Genomic DNA, 19,535 nt, shown 5'->3' with positions numbered 1-19,535 from the left:
AGACACAACTGTTTGTCATGTTCTGCTTCAGTGTTTGTAGGCCTTTGAGATGCAGGTTAGTTGTTCTCCAAACAGTCTTGTTGAGAGCTGTATTTTTATAACTGGAATTGATCTAAATGCTCAATCACACAATTCTGTTTTAAACTGAATGTAAAAGTTCTTTAATTTCGGAATGTATTTTAATTTCTAAGCATGAATATTTTATACTATGTATTTAACTCCTTTATGGTATCCTGCTGTTAAGAGTAAAATATTTCTGTATTACGCAGAAAGGGACAAAATTTACAAATGGTAAACTCGTAACATAAAGGAGGCGATCAGTACAGCCTCCTCCTTACAAAGAAAGTCTGCAAGGCTGCCCTTACTCTCATTAAAGCCCTCTCCTCACCTCATCACATTTCCACCACTGACCCACCAGCATGAGAAGATGGTGCTAGAGGGACTATAGGAAGAAGTGTACAAAAGAGCTGTATTTAACAATTTTTACTGCTGTAACACTTTAACACTTGCAGGTTTTTGTTTTGTTTTGAACACTCCACCGCAGCTGTTCTCCCCACCATAGGGTATTTTTAAATCCAAGTTGCTACAAGACTTACTTCCTGTTGCAGTTATGAGGTTAGTAAAACAGGAACAGCAATGCAATCGTATTTCATTTTAATGAGAAGATTTCTTTGTAAAAGCCAGATCACCACTTAGTATGTAATATCTTTTAATATCCATTATAAAATCACATGAAAGAAAGGTAGACTGAATCATCATGATAGCTCCTTCCCATTTCACAGAAATTTTGTAAAGGCAATAATACAAAGTTGTGCACTGACAAGACACCAGAGATGAAAGAGAGTTAAGAGACACAGACTCATCTTTTTCTGATCCTTTTTTACCTTGCAAGAGCTTGGGACATAAAGAAATGACATAGTATCATCTCCTGATGTAGAAATCAGTAGGAAGCAGTCAGTGCTGCACCTCCCGCAGCAGATTTTCAATCATGGTTGAATGGGTGTTGTAGAAGGGCAGTGCGTCCACCTCCATTTCCAGGCTGGCAGATACTCCACTGCGGACCTCAAGCTGTATAAGTGCTTTCAGAAGCTTTTCTTCCTTAAAAGAGAAATGAGTGAGATACAATTAAAATCCCGTGTCAGGCAAAAACATTGAGGACTTTATTTTAAACCCAGGGAAGACTCCGACCTCACCTGCTGGATTTATTTTGCGGACACCATTTTTCTTTTCTACACTCCTTCAAGGAGCATGATAGTGTCAATTCAGAAACGTGAATCCTTTCCACCTACTCTGAAATTCCTATATTGCACAAATAAGAATGAGAGAAACCTCCACCCGAATTACCTGCTGTAGTTTTCACTGAGCAGCAAGCTGCAGGGGCATCTTCAAACCAAAAGTACTGAGAAGGAAACAGGTATGTCAGGGAAAAAGCTTACAGGCAGAACCTGAGCAGGCTGCGTGATCACTCTCCTTTCCTGCATATTGGGTGGTGCCAATGTGCCTTTTGCATCCTGACCTCCTTTTCTATTGATTTTGAGAATTCTGGGCCCTTAAGAAAGGGCTGGGGAGAAGAAATACCCTGAAGTTGCTCTTTCCTGGAATTCTTTGAAATAGTGTTTAACTTGCTATGTTTAGAACTGTGTCTCTGTTTTGTGTTTGTAACTGTTATTTTCTTGCTTAACCGTAATGTAAGCAGATATGAAGCATGTTCCAAACTGAGCTGTTAAAAGTACACAGAGGAAACAAAATCCTTGATAGTGACCTATGAGTAAGTTAGCATCACAGGATGAAAAGAAGGGATGAAAGCAGCCTTAAAAAAAGCGCTACTTCTATCAGCAGTGCCACTGGGACAATTGCAAGTGGCCTCACATCTTGTAGTTCTGCCCACTCCCAAAACTTCTGAAAAGCCACAACTTCATTAGCAGCAGTAGCGAAGAGATCGACCCCTCCCCTTCTCTCTAGATTATCATTTCTGTGAAATTTCCCAGAATCTTAAAACTGTGAGACTTCCCCATTAGCAAGTTTTGAACTTCCTGTTGAATTTCAGTGAAGAGGATTCAACTGCAATCCCAGAGAACACTGACAAAAAAGCAGGTAATGTGACTGCGGATGCCTTCCTTCCTGGGGGACTATACAGGTTACCTGTGCATACATGTTCAGTTTAGCATGATGCTATAATAAGAAGCCCTTTAAGACAACGGTGCATAAATTGTCTGTTGTTTCAGTAATCTTTGAGAATTTTGGAGACATTAAAAAATAGTTATTCCTGCTACTCTGCTTTTCATCTGACATGAGATGTGCCCATTAAAACCTTATATAGCATCTTGGCATCTCCTGTAAAGATAAACTATTCCTCTAATTTTAAATAAAAAAAAAAAACAATGAAATCCAAACCCACCAAATTCATAGAAGAAGAACTTGATAACTTGTATTTAATTCATGGAAAAGCTCACTTGTGAATGAAAAAACTGATAAAGAACACTAAAACAAATGACACCTCTATATATTGCTCATGATCATGCGGATCACAACTCTGAAAGAAGCACTACAGAGTTCTTGTCTTGCACTAATAAAGAGTTCAATAGCAGAACGGCTGCTTAATATATTGGTTGTGAGTTGCAAGAAAACGCAGAGTTGGCTGAGGATATTCAGCATTAGATTTACTTGTATCCGTAAATTTTAACATCTTTCCCTACATTCATCTCAGAAAAGCCCTAAGAATATAAAAAAATCAAACCAGCATCATGAACTGACTCAGCTGTGACTCAACTCCACAGTTGTGGAAGGTAAGTAAAACTGCATCAGTCGAGATATTTCCAGCTGATAAAGTTCTCAGCAATCAACAAATGCTTCTCTGTATCTCTTAGTAAAATATATGTAAAAAGTAATTTAGAATAATCTTCTTATTCAATTGAGCGGGAATAGAGAGCACTGCAGTCCTGAGTTCTGTTGCAGTGCACTTGTGATGGACATGAAGGACATGATTTAGCAGAGGGTTGTTAGAGTTAGGGTAGTATGGTTAAGTTGCAGTTGGACTTGATGATCTTTAAAGTCTTTTCCAACCTGAACAATTCTATGAGGCTGCAGAGAAATAACACACACTCTGAGGAAGTCATCTTCATTTAGTTGTTACAGTCTCTGTGTTTCATAGAAGAAATGCTATTTTTGAATAAAAATGAAATATTATAAGAAGGCAGCTTGGTGCTTAGGCAAGTACACGAATATTAATGTTGAGGTGGTACAGTGGTGCTTTTTATCCTACTAGGGGAATTATTGCAGCATTAAAAGAAACTATTGGGAAGAAAGCAACTGTAAATGGTCTGATTTTTTTATTTTTATTTGTTTATTTATTTATTTATTTATTTATTTGTACTAGTGGAGTAGGTGAACAAAAATGTGTTCAGGCTCAGGAAGATTTTTCTGCACTGTTTACTATTGCATGATTTATAATTAAAGATACAATCTCCTCTTGTCAGAAAAATTTGTAATTTTCTTTCTTCCCACAAAACTGCTTCCATTAATTTTATCTCAATAGATTTTGTGCTGAACTTTCAACAGCTCATTATTGGATTATTATCAATATTGCCAGCTGCACAGCATTGCAAAATAAAAGCAAGAAGGATTTCCTGTATGCAATATCCCATTTAATTGCAATATCTATTACCAGGAAATTTGATCACAGCAGATTTGGGATATGTTAACTTCAGGGGAAAATGAGGAGATGTAAATGGAAAAAACATACCATGAAAAATACTTAATCTAATGTTAGAGCTGCCTTATGCTTTGTTAAAAGTCAAAGGATAGCAAATACAGCTAAGCTGAAAGTTGGAATCAGTTTCAATTTTATATCCTTTAAATGAACAATCAGAACAGCAACAAACAGAAGTACTACCTTCTCTAAAAAACCTTGTTGGAATTTCAGGCGAAACGTACTGTCATCTTAGTGAAAATACTTCAGTGCTGCAGACAGTATCTATGCTGGATATTGCAGAATGGTGCTCGAAGTTACAATACAGAAATTAATTCATTCATGAGCCTTTTGATGTTCACACTGCCTTGAATTCTTTACTGAATATTCTAACCATGGTGTGGAAGCAAGTTAGCCAGGAATTGTGGAAAGACAAGAAAAGAAAAGGAATGACTGGGCAGGATTTTAGTGGCTGATAGGTGATTCCATCTGCTTACAAATGAGTCCCAGCTCCCTGGCCCTCTGGAATTTACCTTTGTAACTGATGGAAGTGCCGACAGCCAGGCTGTCTTCTTTGGTGACTGTGAAAACCCAACAGCTCTCCTCAGATAGCGATTATGTATTTCACAGGTGCTGAGAATATACAGAGCACAAGCAATGGCATAGCCTCCCCAGTTAGAGACGCCTGCAAATCGAAGGAAACACCATGGAACCAAACTGTAAAAAGTAACAGCACATTAAACAACAGTGATTGTAAACCTACCTAACCCCCAGTAGTCATTAGGCACTTCAACTGAGTCACACAGCAATGCTGTAACAGAACTGGGATGTGAATTAACTATTGACAGTAATTTGGAAAATATATTTTAGAAACATACAATTAGATAAGATGTTAAAATGTTTTCATTAGTATTTCAGACTGAATTTCTGCAAGTTTTCCCCTAGCTTTCTCTCACGTTTGTCTTCCAACAAAACAAAAACTCACTTGGGCCTGGTCTATAAAACAATTCTGTTTAGTTTATGTGAAATCCATGAAGTTTTGAGGAACAGTGTACAGCTTGTTGTCTTTTAACAGTTGGCTTTTAACAATACAGGAACAGATGATTTTTTATGAAGTAAAACCATGCAGATTTTCACTAAAGTCAGATTTCTTAGTGAAATGCTGCACCATTCTAGAGAGTCCCATTTTGTCACAGATAACATCTGATTAAAGAATTCAGCATTTTTATGACATAAAAAGGTCTGGTGGAACTGATAGTTGTCTGTGTCTTGATATGTCTTTTGTTTAAATGTTCTGTGCATTCAAATCTAGTTAATATCCACAACTGTCTGCATGCTGTGATTAAATCACTCCACACAGCCCTGTTTGACAGCTCCTTTGTTGGGGCTGCATTGGAGAATGTTAGATTTGAAACTTGCTGTGAGAAGTTCTTTCTGACACCTCCACCCCAGACATAGAACAATTAGATTTTTAAAAACTGTGGAGGTTGTTTCAGTGATGCATGTAGTGATGCACTGAGGATGCAGTGCATGTTTCAGTGCATCCTCCCAAATGTCTGAACATTCCCCTTACTCACTTTTAGGATCTGGGTGTGACAATTGCTTTCAAGGTAAAAATCACAAGGATTTCCCCAACAGCCATGCACTTTTGACACGTACATTAAACAGTAAGAAGTAGATAAAATTATCACCACAATCCCGTTTCTCCCCTCTGAAATTGCTGTTCCAGTCTCTGCAATGTTGGAAACACAGGTGTTCGAACTCACATTAGAAACCTGTGCTCAAGTACAACACGGACCATTCAGTTCATACACTGTCCTTGTTGAACACGTCTCTTCACAAAGGAATTTATTTAATACCGGTTCAGACATTACGTTAGAAGAGAATTTTAAGCTGTAACGTTCAACTTCAGTTGTACATTAAGATGTGCATAAGTATGGCTGCTGAAACAATTTATCTCCTCGTGTAAGAGCAATACAGCTGATTTGGGCCTGTCACTGATTTGGTCACACCCACAGAGGTTCATCAGTTATACCAAAAATTCATATACGCACAGATATGTTTTAAAAAATTCTCAGATCACTCTTCCCTGTTATTTCGTTTAAGGTGTGATTTCTCAAGGATATTGAGGGCTTGCCCAGTTTTTCCAATTAAATGCACTTTTGACTGAGCATCCTCAATTTTCAGTCATTCCTACATGTGCAGTTGTTGCTTAACTGTTCAGAAGATGGACACAATACAGAGACTGCTTATGATCATACAAAGAAAGGGCTGATACAAATCATTTGTAAAGACAGGCGCTTTCTTTTCAGTTCTCTTCACAACACCAACAACTCTCCCACACTCAACAAATCCCTTACCAGCTACAACAGCAAAGTCAGCTGCAACATCACAAGCTATAACATCTCCATTTTTTATGTGCTTCTTCACAGCATCTTTTACCTTACCCATTCCTAATTCATTTCCTCCATCTCCAACACCTTTAATAAAAAGAGAAAAAGATCAAATGAGTATGAAACCAGCATATAACACTTCATTTACGAAGGAGCCAGAATTCTTCCTGAGAGTTTCTGTGAGTGTTCAAAGCTGCATCCAAGACAATTTATCCCTTTTCACTGAAAGTGCCTATAAGCAGAAGGTCATGAAATAAGGAGCTGAAGGCATCACTTTACCATATGCTAACATGTAAGTGTGTGTACACGGTGCTCGTGCAGGCAAAAGAAATCAGAATTTTCAAGCAATTTTTGGTAAGTTATGAAAAAATAGCAATTTTTCTGAAGTGTGTATTTAAAGAACAGTGCCTCTCTTTTTGTTGGTCAAGCAGAAATACTGCGTATTTGTCTTCCAAAAATCCTGCGTATCAGTGATTTTACGTAATGTCAGAACCCTACATTTGTCACTCGGAGACCTGGAGATGAGGATAACACAAATTATCAGCCTCAAATCTGCCTTTATTTTCTTTCCGGCATAAAAAAAACGAAGAATTAAATTAATTACATAGAAATAAATATTTTACCTGTTCATTTAAATGGAATATCCTCAAATTTATGCTAGTTAATGTCTGTGAAAAAGAATATCCATTTCCAGAACTGTGAAGAGCTCCAAATCTTCACTGCAATGTATGACATTTGAATTTCAAATGTAACTTATGCATAATACGTGTTACAGAAAGTACAGTATTTATAATTTACACTTGAAGTGCTGAAAATCAATAAATTTAGCTACATGAATATCTCACATATCTCTATACTAAACTTCTGTAAGTGAAATTCTAAGTTTTCTCTCAACACCACTGAGGACAACACACTCCTTTCAAGATGATTATATCACACTCATGTTTTCTAAGAGAAAAGGACCTATTACACCAGATGAGACTATGCAGTCTCTGCTCAGGAAAATGTACTGTTAATTGCAATTTAAATGAAGATTGCATCTAGACTGCTGTTTTAACACAGGTATAGCAACCATAAAATGGTTACAATTGTTCAAAATTCAGTAGTCATCTGCTTTCTCTGCTGCCTTTCACCTATAAAATACATAACAAAGTCAATGTCAGAAACTAGACTTAGGGAACCATAGGTAGACCCACTCATGTGTATATAATGCTCACATAATGATAATACACACACCTGGGATCACTTATTTGTCCTTAAAGAATTCTGAATTCAACTCCTCTATCAGCACCTTTCCAGGGGAACTTGTAATTTTTCCTCTAACACTGCCTCTTTAAATTCAACCCAGACAAACTGCCATAGCCCTCATGCAGCTGGCTATTCAGCACCTGCCTCCTGCTTCACCTCGTTTCCACTAAGTACAAGTTGCTGTTTCATGTTTCTTTTGCTTCTGAGACTGTAATGCAGGCACATACGTACCTGTTGTTGTTATTCCTGGAATGGTTTGTGCAGCTAAAAATAGTTCATCTATGGGATCCACAAGATGTTTAATATTAACTTTCCTGGCGTTGTAGTAATTGCCATCAGCAGCTATCCCAGCACGCTCTATTGCTATCAGGTGATCAAATCTGGTTAGAAAGAGGAAGAAAGCAGTCAAAGCTATGATTCTCTCCTAAAAATTTTTCTGTTCGCTGCTTCTCCTGTTGTAGTTAGTTCTAATTTTTGATCATTTGAGATGCGAGGTAAAACTTGGATACTGTTTTGTTATTTTTTTGTGTAGTGTTCTACAGTTTGTTTTCAGAGCTTAATCTAGTTTATCTGCAGATTTAATGCAACTTCCTCAAACTATGTTTGTTGCCAATAAACAGAGACTTTTGTGGACTCTTCCAAATGAATTTTTCTTTGGGCTAGTCATCTGGGCTTGCACTGTTTCATGTTAAAATGTGCAGTGTCTTACAAGATGAAGATGCCTGTATTTATGTTTCAAACTGAACAAAAAAGAGTTCATTTGATGATTATTTAAGTCCATCTTAGTAAAAATGTAGTCTCTGCTTAAAGAATGTTACTTGGAAATTTGGTTTGGGTCTTCACATCTTGGGGCTTTGGATTTGAGGTTTTTTTTTTATATATAATTTTAAGTCTATGTCAGTTTTTGGCTTGTGAAAGTACACAGATGTACTACAGATGTCCAATGCTTTAAGCAGAATTTTAGTAGCTAATTCTGCCTCTTAATATTATAATTAAATTATTTTGTTTCCATTTCTGCAGCTTCAACTGTCAAGAGGTTACTGTTTCTGTTGAATTTCTTAATTATTTATGTGTGGGTATCTACTGTGATAGAGGAGATGTTAAACAGTTTAGTTCTCAACTTTTAAGAAATGCTTACTTCAGGGTTCTGGAGAATTTGTGATCCATTGAAGTAGAAGCTGGTTATAATTAAATTATGCTTGGAAAAAAAATGCTTTTAAAACAGTACATAATAATGGAAGACTGTATCACGCTGAAATTACAGTGCGCACTAACATTGCACCTCACTACAAGAAAGATACTGAGGCCCTGGAGTGTGTTCAGAGAAGCTCAACAGAGCTGCGAGGGGTCTGGAGCTAAGGGAACCAGGATTGTTCAGTTTGGAGAAGAGAGGGCTCAGGGGAAGCCCTACCACTCTGTACAGATCCCTGAAGGGAACTCGTGATGAGGTGGGTGTTGGCATCTTCTCCTATGAAACTAGTGATAGGACTAAAGGGAATTGCCTCAAGTTGGAACAGGAGAGATCCAGGTTGGACATTAAGAACAACAGCTACTCCAAAAGAGTGTTGAGGTGCTGGAACAGGCTGCCTAGGGAGGTGGTGGAGTCACAGGTGTTCAAGAAACATTTAGATGTTGTACTAAGGGATATGATCTAGTGCAGAAATATTGGTAGTAGGTGGACAGTTGAACTAGACGATCTTGGAGGTCTTTTCCTACCTTGGTGAGTCTATGATTCTATTTAGGAGGAAATGGGATATGAATAAACTGAATAAATTGATGAACCAAACACCAGGGTGAAAAATGTTTGTATTAAGAAGAAAAAACTGCAGGTGACAGGATTAAAATGCTGCAAACGGAAAGATCAATTAAAAAATGAACTGCGTATGCCTATTTAAAGGAAATATAAATTGCTTACTGAGTAGTGAAATGTGTATGGAATTACTTCGCAGAATTTCCCAGTGTATTAACATTAATCACACACTTGTATACATCTGAATTTCTGCCCAATGTTGTACACTGAACACTATGTATACAAACAGTTCAAATTGATGTTCAGAAGTTGGTGCATAACTTTGGTGTGGGCTGCCTAAAGGCAATAGGACAATCACTTTCACAGTATTAAAAATGCTTGGGATTTACTAAATCAGATTTGATTCCCCAGTTGTTAGACTTGAACCAAGGCTCTAGAAAGCAGAAATATTCTTTTCCCTGGTCCTTCTCTGACTCTACCTCTCAGCATCCTAATTTTTCCACTTATCTAGAAATTATATATATGCTATAGAAATGCCTATGTATGTTGCTGTGGAATAACAGCTAAAAAGCTTTTATTTTCTTTTTCCAGAAAAAAAGAGCTATTGATACATAAAGTATTGTTTCCTTTTGTTTTCCAGAAATGCATAATCTCAGAATAACATGCAATTCACATGTTCTCCACATGTGCTTCTGTACAAATGCTCTGATTCAAAGTTTGCTCTACTCGCTCCAGTTCTTAAAGGCTTGCAAACATTACACCTTCTTAGATCATGGCTATTATTTTTATTATCACTCCATGCAGTAGAAGTGTGACCCATTCTCAAAAACCGAATGAACGTACCTAGGTCTTCTGGGATTCCCATTCTCACACAGAAATGTTAAAGCTGAATCAGCACTTTCCCTCTGATAACTCAGTAGGGGCACAGGTTCCTTCAGGACTCCTGAAGGAAAACAAAATACAATTCAGATGCTTTTTTCTTTTCTTTTTTTTTTCTTCTAATGTGTGTTTCAATAACTATTTTTTTTTTTTTTTAAAGGAGAATGGAATACTTAGGACTCAACAGGTTTATGTAGTTCCTGATAAGCTTTCTACATCCTTGCTTTCTACATCCTTGCTTTAAATGAAAATAATATACATGTTAGGACTGTTAAATGGGACCTTGGGATAGAAAGCTACTAGAACAAGAAGAGACATCCAGAATTCTTCCCATACAGCTTCCCCCAGGCTCACCATCCAGGTATGTAAGCATTAATTTGCTGCCAGCTATCTTTAACTGAACATCATAGCACTGCTGATCTGAGCTCACAGGATGAATGCTTGCTTGTTCTCTGGAAAAAATAAAATCCTGTAGTAATGATTACAATGAGATTAACTGATGTGAACCTTGGCTCAAATTAGCAAGACGGAACTGGAAAAATGTCTCTTACCTATTTGCACAGCCTCTTTAATAATCTTTTCATTCAGATCCATGGCTCTCCGATCTGTTACTATGGCTACATCTTTCTCCAAGGCCTGCAACATGGCTGCAATAGCAAGGGCTCCTGGGGGCCCGTCGTTCTCTTCTGGCGGCTCGTAACTGAAGTGGGTGGGAAACCCAGTGGTTACCAACACGTGCTGAGCATGGGACAGGGACAGGCAGGCCTTCAGCAGCTCACCAGGGCGGAGTAAATGAAGGATGCCACGATTGCCTAGGAAAGTATTTTTAGAGACTCATTTATTCATTTAAGAGAGCAGTACGCTTCTATACATTGCTCTCTTTTTGAGGTTTCTGTCTGGATGAATCCATGGGCTTTAATTACATAATATGGGGAAAAAGGGAAGGAAAAAAAAAAAAAAAGAAAGAAAGAAAGAAAAAGAAAGAAAGGAAGAAGAAAAAGAAAAACCTCTGGCCAAGGCAGGAATTGGGCTGATTTCCTGATTTCCTCAGAAACCTAAGAAGGTGTAGGATATGAGTAATGAGGGGAGCGAGCTGTGCTTCCAGGTTAAGAATTTCAGTTAACTGGGTTTTGGAAATCACTATACTAGCATTTCTATGTACTAATGCAAATAACTTTTCTTTCTTTTTCTTTTTTTTTTTTCCTTCCCTAAGAATAGTTTATTGAATATGCTTTTCTTTCTTTTTACCCTCTGCTTCCCTCTGGTCTGTGGTTATAGTCATGCCAGACCACATCTAACTACTGAAACTAGATTAATACTTATCTTCCCACGTTTTACAGAAGGTTCAATGCAGACCTCGGATGAGTAAGCTGGTTCTTTATCTCCACTTAACTCTATTCCCTCAGGAAAGAGTTAATTCCCAAATCTATTCAACTTAATGAAATCATTAACCACAGTAGTGAAGGTTCAGAAATGCTGTAAGTTATTGGGAGACTTGATAAACTGAATCCGTACAGAATTATCTAGGTGACTACTAAAAGATCTTGTTGTTACCTGCTATCTAACCCTGACAAATAGGTGCATAGTAGCAGATCTCTCTTCTCTTTTGTCAGGCCTTGAAAAAGCAACACTGCATCTGTGTAAATCTTATATTTGTTCAGTATTTCTTATTCCATTTCCTGGGATTCAGAAACGCAAGTATGCAATGCAGTCCTTTAGATTTTCTTGCATTGCAAAACTATGAATACTATCATGATGTGCTGATATTCATGAGCTGATAATGAGAGGCAAGTCCTCACTATTGTTTTCTAGTCTCCTCATATCTTAATCTTTCTCGTGCTTTTTTCCTACTTTCCTATTGTTGAACCCGGTTTCTTCTGTCATTTTCTCTTAATTCCTCCTATATAATATAGAGCCAGTGCACAGATAAAATGTAAACACTGGACACAGAAGAAAGTTCTCAACAGAACTCAGAAGAAGGAGGGATATATTAGTCTCTCAGAAGTGTGGTGTTTCAAGTGAGATAAAGTACCATAGCAATGCAGGCACTCTTTTAGCAACAAAATGAGCTAGCTCTGAAGTTAGGTCTCATGTTTCTCCAGAGCGTGGCATTGTGCCATGCTGAACTCTAGAGTGGATAAAAGGAAAGGCTTTGTGAGTAAAAATAAACAGACCCAAATATATGCACGCAGCCAAACCCTGAGCTGGAGAGAGCAGTCTGTTAATTGCTTTCCACTGCTGCCTGTAGAGGATTTCAGAAAATTCATGGTGAACTGAAGTCAGAATTTACAGCAGATAGAAGGGTCTAATTGAATAGATATTTTAGGAATGGCTACGCTATTCTGTTTGGGTTTTAATCCTTTATTCTCCTCTCTTCTTTTGTACACACACACAGCCCTATCTTTCAACATTCTCTTGAGATCAAGTTACTTTGGTCCATCACACAAAGAGCTCAGTGACAAATACTCAGCAGAACTTGGTGTAGTTCCACCCATCAGAGAGGGATGCTTGAAAAACACATGCAACTACTAGAATATCCCTGTAAGAAAACGTTAGTCATGAATATATTAAAGAAACATGTTGTTTACTCAACAGTGAATACAAACATAGATGCTACGAGCTTGCTGAGATGCCCTGTACTTTACATATCAATTTCAGATTTATTCAGTAAACATTTCTTATTCCCTGTGGACACTCCTGTCTGCTGTAAACAGAAAAGCTTCTCTGTACTTAGAGAGAATACAGTAATCAAATTTGCATGTTCCTTTACTGATGAAGTTGAGTGGTTTAGGTCAAAGTCTGGTATTAAATATCACCATGAAATTAAAACATCAAGTTATATTAAAAATATATAAATATTTTTAAGATTAAAGTTGTCTTTATGTTCTTATTGCATTCTTTAATTTTGTGGATAGCTGTACAAAATTCATTCATATCTACCTCATGACTGAACTGTTAAAGGAAGAGATTTTGTTTTTACCTGGATCTATTCCAATTAGGCTCTCTAGAGTCCTTATCTTTTTTGCTGCTTCTGCAGATACCATACTATAATGCAAAGGATCCTGTGAAATGCAGTGGACTTGTGGGACTTCTCTTGAGGATCCGAGTGTAACACTGTCATTCTTCAGGTCAGTAATGAACATGCAGCCAGAAGAATTAGTAAAAGCCAATGGAGATCCTAAAACAGATAAAACAAAGAACAACCCCACAAACTTCAATTAAACGCTTTGTTATTGCAATGTATCAAAATATCAGAGAGATCAAATCACAAGAAGCTATTTAGCAACACAGAATCCCTGATGATACTTATAAAACAGGTAATATTTTAAGATACATTGCAGCAATAAAAACACTTTGAGGAAAGAAATGTGTGCATATATATATATATATATATACAGACACACACATATATATATATATATATATACACATATACAAAAATGTTTTCACTTCTGAAAAGCTCATGTGGGTAGTTGAGATCAGTTTTTTCTACACTACCATCTCTGATATCACCCTGAGGCAACTCAGGAACTGACAACTGGTACCCTTCAAGGAAGCCAGTCAGGAATTGGCAAGTCTGAAAACTAGGTTTGACATTCATGAGCTAAGAACAAGTTAACACTGAAGTTTTCACAGTGTGTTGGTGATTTTGTTTCTGTAAAATTAATTAATCTTGGTTCTAGACTGTTGCTCTGTCTCTCTATACCTCTGAATATAATTTTAATAGTGATAAAACAAAATTTTGTTCATTACTACCTGCTGGCAAGTAGTTGTTGACTAAGAAAATGGAAATTGCATCTTTGCACAGCATCCTGTCTCCCTAGGTAGGATAGCTATAAACAGGCAAGGAGTATTGATGGAAGTTGCCTTTGCTAGGGAACTAGAAGAGAGAATTTGAGAAATGCTAAAACCCTGGTGAGCAATAAGCTTGTTCAGATCTGACAGTATGTTACCTCCCTAATCTGAAAATATTTTTTCTATATATTAATTCTGGAAATCTCAATACTTGACCTATATAATGCTTGATTTGCTAAAATGGGCATGTTTTTGGATAAATCACATCAGGCATATTTAAACAAGAAAAATATTACTTTGTTAGGATGGTGGAAAGGGAGAAGATATGTGCTTGCTCTGTGCTGGATCTGTGGGGAATATACAGGCAGCAATTTAAAGGAAAATAGGGAATGTGGTCATTGAGGTTTTATATTCCTCACCAAACCACGTGAATAGACATATTCATGAAGCTAGCAATGACTTAGATTTTGATAGATCAATGACTTGGAGTACTATAATGCAGTAGTTATGGTTTAGTTGAATTTTCTTGCCCTTTGAACTCATGTCTGCTATAAATGACTGGGTAAAGCACAGGATAATAACTTTTTACAGAGGGTAATGTTCTCATTATATGAAGTGTGTCACATAAACTTCACTTTGAGACAAAAACTGAAACTTAAAAATTCTTCACAAAACAGTAACAAAATCTTTTTTCAGGTCAGTCTCTCTCTCTCTCTCTCACACACACACACACACACACACACACACACACACACACACACACAAAGGCTGAAGGATGATTTTAAGAGTTTCCAAAGACAGTACATACTGCAGTTGATGACTGCTTCTATTCCTGTTACACTGCAGGCCCAAAACACAGGGATATCACCAGGGTGAAGGTGAACTGGATCTCCGTAGTCTGGCTTGGAAAGATCTCGTATTCCCAGCAGACCTGTCATTGACCAATATAACCTAATCATAGATTTCAGACAAGCAGTAATATTACAGAAGGTGAGAGGAGGACCCCAAATCCTACCTGGTGATACCGAGCGAATAACGGCAGTGGCAAATCCCACTGACGTGGCATATTTAGTTTGCTCTGAGTGCACCTTCTCAAAACCTGAGCTGCCTTGTTCCTCCATTTTGTAAGTGACATCAGTAAAAATGTGTTCACTTCATTTTTGCAGCAAAACACAGATAAGATGTGCATGCTGACTTCCCAAGATATTGTGCATCTTTTCTCTCAACATAGGAATTGCAATGGTGGCAAGCAGGAATAAATTAGTGCAATGCAAAACGGGCTGTTTTAGAACACGTGTCCTGATTCCTTAGCTTCCTGCATTATTTAGCTAAAGAAATGAGAAATCTTTTACCTCTCTGGGTTGGATTAGTACATCTCACTCTTAGCCAGCTTTCACTAAGTTGTCTTTTCCTTTAACACCTACCTGCAGTATTCTAGGTCATTTATTTACCTTTTTTCTGTTAAAATTAAATACACAGTTGAGATCCTCACCCAATCTCTACTCAAAGCAATGAATTATCACTAGTTTCTCAGATTTAAGCACTGAGACCAAATACATTATTGCAGTGTACTGTTACCAATGGCATCACTTTCCACGCTGTGCAATGTGATCTGGCTGCATATGCAGCTCATGAGCCCACTGACTGACAAATTTCTGTCATTCACACACATCCACCCATACTTCTCCCCGTGGCACCAATCTCTTTTCTACCCTGTCTCTGGAATCCCTAGCAACAAGAAATCATTCAAATATAAATGAAACTGCATACATTTTTGAAACATGCAACTATACTTTTTACCAAAAGCACTCTGGACATATAAATGTCATTATTCAAGAATTCTATCTGTTCCACTCAGTCAAAAACTACCTTTTCTCTTTTTTTTTCTCCTCTAGTTGAGGTTTGTATCCATTAAAATAATTAAAACATAAAAATATTATGGGGCAGGTATTTTAGTCTTAGCACTTCCCATGACTTCCCCTCCACCATTTTTATTCTTATTTCTTTAATTGATAATAAACCCCACATGGAATGAAATATGGAAAGTACTGACCTGGGTTACCAATGTGAATTGGTGCTCCATTATTTTCTTCTTTTAATTCAGATGTTGCTAGCACAGCTGCTTCCAATTTGCTTTCAGGAATTGGTCTCATTGTGACAACTAAGTTGCAGCAAAAAGTAGAAATAGTGTAGCATGGCACAGCTGTCTGGCAGTTAAAAAGAACCAAAAGTGTTAGAAGAAATAAGACAGATAATAATAGTTATTTCAAATCCTTTGGAAAAAAAAAAATATTTTTTAAGATTCAGAGGTGAAATCTACCGTTCTTAAGCTTCTTCATATAGACCACTAAGTGCTCCATACCATGTGTTTTTTGCTTCAGTACATGTAACGTAGACCATGAGCTCAGTATATTCAGAATATTGCCAGAAAACAATTCTGTACATCCCATATGGAAAGTGAAAAACTAACAAAGTATCGTAGTGACAAATCAATTTGGTTTGAATCTATTCTCTCTGCTGGAATTCAGGGAAACTACATTCAATAACACGTGAGGGTCAGGGCTGCTAACTGGCAGTCCTCTACTGCAGAAGCAGCGTGCCAATTCTTTGCGTAAAAAGTCTTTTGTGCCTCTAAGAAAGATCTATGGAATTCAACATCCTTTTTCACTGGGATGCTGAAACACCTTTTCTATTCAGAAATAAAGCAGCCAAGGTTGCTAGGTGTAAATATCTGATATATAAAATTGCATTTGAATATAAGTGAGAGATGTGGACAGCAACAGCTGCATATAAAAATGTTTGTTAATTTTTTATAACAATTACACCTGTCACTGAATAAATGCACTCTGTAGTTCTTCACAGTATTTTTGTGCTATAAGCAATGATATTCTCCTAATTCTAAAATGTTAAAAGCAGATATGTAGCTGTATTCTTTTTTCTTTAAGCTTGGTTAAAGGTCTCACATGAAGCACATTTGCTCCTTCAGTTTGACAGGCAGAACAGTAAAAGACTGCCAAATGATAACATTCATTTACTAGAACAGTGTACTGAAAAAGCTATTCAGTTGTGTTTGAAAGTGTTCTTAATATTAAAGAGTCTACCTACTAGAGTCAGATTTATACTAGGAATTCTGCCAAGATGAAAATCTGCACTATACAGTTTCTTACAGTTTTCATGCTATGGTAGACGTTTTTCAGCAACCCAGAGGCCTGGATTCCTAGCACGTGTGCACTATAAAGGTTCTACAGCCATAGGAAAAATCCAAAATGTGACCACTGTACTTGCAGAACGAACTGTTGCTATGATGGTTCATAATAAATAATATTGCTGCTAACTAGGAATGGTATAGAGAGTGGGACACGTATTAAAGTTGAGCGACAGAACAATACATGGTCATCAGTTGAAACTGAGAAGGAAACTAGGTCTAAATTCAAATGAAATGGCTGCCATTTCATGAAAAGCAATAAAATACCAATTCAGCTTTGCAAGAAGTTGAGAAAAGCACTGATCTGATGCTGGGCATATTTTATCTCATATTTCCATGCACTAGTATCTGACTAAAGCTATTGTGCAGAGTTGAAAAATTTCTGATTCTGAGTGATCAGTGTAGGCACATAAAATAAATATGGACAAATAATGAAAAGGTTATAGCAAAGATTATGCCTGTCTGTGTATCCTTACCTTATACATGCTTACACTACATTTTTGTTCAACATTTCTTACAGGAATGCCAGCAGCTTGAAGTACATTTTCAAAATTAGAGCTGCAGCCTATATAGAAAGCCACCATGTCCTTCAGTTGTTCAGAATAATCCTTTAGACTTTTTAGACATCCAGTAAAATCTCCGTACTCATACTTTCTGTACTGCAGGCAGTCAGTTCTAGTGAAATAAGAAGTTATCACAGCTTTATCATACTTTTTGAAAATATGTATGACAAAAATTATCAAAAATTATTATTAAATTACTTAAGACACTATCAAGCCACAAGATACAGCTTACTTTATCCATTTCATTTCTTTCTGAGAAACAGTGGGGAAAAATAATTTGTATTTGCAACAGGAGACCCTCAGAAATATCATATAGCCACAGTGCCTGTGTTAATATAAACAAAGGAGAGGTAAAACATTACAACTTAAATCTTCTCAGACTGCAGAATTGTAAGAAATTTTATAGAAGTTTCCTTTTGCTTTAGAGAAATGCTTGCAGTACTGATAATTACGATAATACATTTCTCAAGAACAAAACAATCAGGCTGATTTTATCCTGTTATATTCATGTGTAGTTTTCACTTAAAGGTGTAACTCCAAGAAAACAAATTCGTTTAAAATGTATATAAGCACAAGCAGATTATTCCCTGAAACACTGATTTTTCCTAAGCACCATCAGCACTTGCTGCAGAACTTTGAGAAAGAGAGTCAGTCTGTATTTACCTGATATCAGAATCGCTATTCAGAGGACACTTCCATTCCCCTGGTTTACTTCTGTATAGCAGTGGCAGCACTCCACTGTTTGCATGGCAGAACTTCTCGAAGTCATCAGCAAGGGACTTGTGCAAAATCGCGACACTGGCCTGTTTATAGCCTGGAATTGCGGAATTCTTCAGTTTAAAATGTAATGCTGAGCTGCAAATTGTAGCCCCTAAAACAGTAAACTTCTGGTACAGTGTCCATATGCAGCCCATTTCTTACAGCATGGACGTCAGACCTTTTGACTTGCCTCGGTTTAGTGAAGAGAAATTGTCTTGGGCCGCATAGAAAATATGTAATAGAGTTATATATATATATATATATATAAGTAACAAAACCTATTTTTTATTAAAATGTAAAAAACAGCAACAAAAAACAAAACTAGTGGGATATTTGACCTTCCTTTCATGAATCTAATCCTTCAATGTCTTGTTCAGTGAAAGAGATTGTAACTCTCAGTGAGCTCTCAAGGCGCTCCTCAGAGATTCTTGTTGAAGTATTACTCCTGTGCTTCATCCTTAAGATCAGTGGTTCACAAATGTACTTGCTGCCAAAAGGCAATGACATGAATAAGGCATGACTGTAAAGCACGGAGTATTTTTTCTCTGTTAAGGCAGGTCATATTTTGTCTCTTTACTAGACTTTCATCAAATTCTTCTTTGAGTTCAATGTCTGACTGCAACTTTATACAAGTTTGAAAATGTGCAGGTAATGCATTTATTTCAGCTGAAAATGGAACCACAGATATAAAAGAAAAAAAATGATGCTTTTTCTGGAAATCTTGAAATCTGTTATCAAATTCATTTATTGAAACTGAAAGCGAGGGTGCATATTTTTTCTTTTCACAGGCCTGTGTTAATCCAACACATCAAAATGCATGAAATCACTTTCTGTAACTTGAGCTCACCATAATTCAAGTTTCATTTTGAACTCTGTTATGGTTTGAAACAGATAAGTTGATAACTGCACAGATAAGTAGATTTTTCACCTTGAGAAGATTCATGTTTAACTCATTTAAATCTAGCAATAATGATAAATCTGTAAGCCATTTTTCATCTTCAATTTCTGGCACAAATTTTCCTTTTGATTCCATAAATGACTTGATTTCATTTCACAAATCATGAAATCTTTTTGGCATTTTATCCTGACCTTCTTTCAGAAAAGTGAATGATGACCTCATAATCTGTATATGTACATTCAAGGAACTCCTGGAACTGGTGATGATTCAGTCCATTGCACTTCATGATATTTACAGCTTTGATGATTATTTGCATGACATTATCCATTTTTAAAGCTTTCACACATTAATTTTCTT

General features: G+C 36.8%; 1 protein-coding gene across 7 annotated transcripts in view; it reads right to left on the bottom strand.

Annotated features, from left to right (window-relative positions):
* Nucleotides 1-637: 637 nt before the first annotated feature.
* DGLUCY (D-glutamate cyclase) overlaps nt 638-19,535 on the bottom strand; it is a 38,853-nt gene continuing 19,955 nt past the window's right edge. For 5 of the 7 annotated variants that reach the window (XM_085225504.1, XM_010711826.4, XM_010711825.4 and 2 more), the window contains 11 exons: nt 18,185-18,335; nt 17,435-17,633; nt 15,807-15,960; nt 14,562-14,684; nt 12,939-13,136; nt 10,510-10,770; nt 9,923-10,022; nt 7,561-7,709; nt 6,049-6,168; nt 4,222-4,373; nt 638-1,098 (listed from right to left, as the gene is read on the bottom strand). In XM_085225504.1, coding sequence (XP_085081630.1) covers nt 955-1,098; nt 4,222-4,373; nt 6,049-6,168; nt 7,561-7,709; nt 9,923-10,022; nt 10,510-10,770; nt 12,939-13,136; nt 14,562-14,684; nt 15,807-15,960; nt 17,435-17,633; nt 18,185-18,335 — 1,751 coding nt within the window. In that variant the 3' untranslated portion in view covers nt 638-954. The remainder of the gene's footprint in view (nt 1,099-4,221; nt 4,374-6,048; nt 6,169-7,560; nt 7,710-9,922; nt 10,023-10,509; nt 10,771-12,938; nt 13,137-14,561; nt 14,685-15,806; nt 15,961-17,434; nt 17,634-18,184; nt 18,336-19,535) is intronic. The other 2 variants (XM_085225502.1, XM_085225505.1) reach the window with 2 other exon arrangements.

Source organism: Meleagris gallopavo, chromosome 5 (assembly GCF_905368555.1).
Source record: "Meleagris gallopavo chromosome 5, MGAL_WU_HG_1.1, whole genome shotgun sequence".
NCBI classification, from domain to species: Eukaryota; Metazoa; Chordata; class Aves; order Galliformes; family Phasianidae; genus Meleagris; species Meleagris gallopavo.
This window is presented reverse-complemented; position numbering and strand designations above follow the sequence as displayed.